Source organism: Theropithecus gelada, chromosome 1, assembly GCF_003255815.1.
Source record: "Theropithecus gelada isolate Dixy chromosome 1, Tgel_1.0, whole genome shotgun sequence".
In the NCBI taxonomy this organism is placed as follows: domain Eukaryota; kingdom Metazoa; phylum Chordata; class Mammalia; order Primates; family Cercopithecidae; genus Theropithecus; species Theropithecus gelada.
Window position 1 is genome coordinate 14,513,878 of NC_037668.1, and position 2,722 is coordinate 14,516,599.

Consider the following 2,722-nt stretch of genomic DNA (forward strand, 5'->3'; position numbering starts at 1 on the left):
GAGGCCAGAAATCCAAAATCAGTATCACTTGGCTCAATTCAGGGCATGGGCAGAGCCGCACTCCTTCTGGAGGCTCTTGAGAAACACTTCCTTACCTCTTTTAGCTTCTGATAGCTGTGGGCATTCATTCAAGATAAAGATCTTGTGGCCAAAGCATTGCAGTCTTCAAGGCCGGCATCCTTAAATCTCTCTCTGCTTTATCTACATTGCCTTCTCCTCTGTGCGTCTGTTTCAAATTTCACTCTGTCTCTGTCTTGTAAAGACCTTTTTGATTGTATTTAAGGCCCACCTAGAAAATCCAGGATAAGTCCCCGTCTCAAAGTCTTTAATTTAATCACATTTGCGAAATGTTTGCTATATGGTGTAACATTTACAGATTCCAGGAATTAAGACATGTACAACTTTTAGAAGGTTCATTTTTCAACCTATTATATCTCCTGGAAATGAGACTGTCTAATGCTAGCACCAAAAATGTGTTCAAATAGATATGTAAAGTGAATGGAAAAATAACTGTTCTCTAGAGCTTCATTATCTCCAGATAATTTCCTTTGCATTGAATTGTCTCTCCATTTGGAAATGAATATTTTTCAAACCGACTTCATACTGCCATGTTGTCTTGCATTAGAGTTCAAGCAATCTCCTTGAGTTATTATTTCCTCTTAGTATAATTTCCCTTGAGAAATAAGCTTGTAGGCTCCAGCTTGAGGTCACACCTTCTTTTATTCACTCATTCAACAGATATTGAGTAAAGGTGCTGTAGGCTTAGGAGTTTATGATTGTTTCTAAGGGATGTAAAGGAAGAGCATGTCCTGGACAAGAAAACAAGAATCAAAATGCCAAGGCAGTTCTGAAATCACTCAGAAAGTATTTATCAAATACCCACTGTAGTTAAGATTGCTAGGTAATTGAGTACCCAAGTCTGTTAACGTTTCCTATAAGGTGAGAGACAAAATAGTAAAGTGAAGAGGAAAAATGATACAATAATTAATATACCACTAAGCATCTTCAGTGGTTATAAACTGTGAGGGTATGTTGGCGGTTTGTTGCAGCTGTCTTTTAAACCTCTTGTTCTTCCTGTGATTTATTTTAGGCACTTAAGTGGACAGAGACCATGAGAAATTTGAGTGGAGGCCACGTTGAGGAGTTTGTCTTGGGGGATTCCCTACCGCTCCACCCCTCCAGCTGCTCCACTTTGTTCCTTTTTTTTTTTTTTTTTGTGCAATTTACCTTCTGACATTGTTGGAGAATGCACTCATTGTCTTCACAATATGGCTCAGTCAAAGCTTTCATTGCCCCTGTACTTTTTCCTTGGTCATCTCTCTTTCCTGGAGCTATGGTACATCAATGTTACCATTCCTCAGCTTTTGGCAGCCTTTCTTAGCCAGGATAGTAGAGTCTCCTATGTAGGTTGCATGACCCAACTCTACTTCTTTATTGCCTTAGCCTGTACTGAATGTGTGCTGTTGGCAGTTACGGCCTATGACCGCTACCTGGCCATCTGTGGACCCCTCCATTACCCTAGTCTCATGCCTTCCAGTCTGGCCACTCACCTTGCTGCTGCCTCTTGGGGCAGTGGCTTCTTCAGCTCCATGATGAAGCGTCTCTTTATTTCCCAATTGTCCTACTGTGGACCCAACATTATCAACCACTTTGTCTGTGATATTTCCCCACTACTCAACCTCACCTGCTCTGACAAGGAGCAAACAGAGCTAGTAGACTTCCTTCTGGCCCTGGTGATGATTCTCCTCCCTCTATTGGCTGTGGTTTCATCATATGCTGCCATCATTGCAGCCATCCTGAGGGTCCCTACTTCCAGGGGACGCTGCAAAGCCTTTTCCACTTGTGTCACTCATCTGGCAGTAGTTGTTATCTACTATCCCTCCACTCTCTTCACCTATGCACGGCCCCGGGCCATGTACACCTTCAACCACAACACGACTATCTCTGTGCTCTACACTATCATTGTACCATCCCTCAACCCAGTCATATACTGCCTGAGGAACAAGGAGGTGAAGGATGCCTTCAGGAAGACAGTGATGGGCAGATGTCACTATCCTAGGGATGTTCCAGACTGATATACAACAGGTCCTGGGAGAGGCAAAAATTGCAGAATCTTAATAGGGCTTCCTTAAGGAATCAGAATGGGCTTAAAGGGAACACAAATATAATTTGCCAACATTTTCTTTAAATATTGTCTGGGACCTTCTGATAGAAATGAAAGTTTGCGAATCATTTATTTTTTACAGGGTTTTCAAACTGAGGTTGGACTAGCTACACAATAATCAACTGGAAATTTGTTAAAATAAAGATTCCCCCCCACCAAAAAAATATATGGAGAGTCTTACTGAGTATGTCTGGAATGTGACCCTGCTGTGAATAGTTTTCAGAACTTCCTGGGAATTCCTATTTCATAGACAGTTTGGGATTCCCTAGTCTAGACCAAGCCCATTATTTTATAAGTGTGAAAATATAATGTGAGGAAAAAAAGGGAACTTACTGGTGGACATGTCAAGAAAAAAAATTAGGTAGACTTCAATGTGACAATTTCAAAGATCCAGATTCTCAAATCCCACTTTCATAGGAAACTGCACAAGTATGTTATACCCCAAGAACTAAATTTCATATCATCTCATCAATACACTTTACCGCTACAAAACTCATATTCGTTGAAAGTCAAAGCAGAGAGAGATGCAGTGCTGATATTCAGCTGTATATTCACGAC

The 2,722-nt window shown here is 41.1% G+C and overlaps 1 protein-coding gene across 1 annotated transcript; it reads left to right on the top strand.

Annotated features, from left to right (window-relative positions):
- Positions 1–1,111: 1,111 nt before the first annotated feature.
- Positions 1,112–2,075, top strand: LOC112618590 (olfactory receptor 6P1-like). The gene is given in 3 exon segments (XM_025375796.1): positions 1,112–1,151; positions 1,154–1,288; positions 1,291–2,075. Coding segments are annotated over 3 exon segments (960 nt in total).
- Positions 2,076–2,722: the final 647 nt, after the last annotated feature.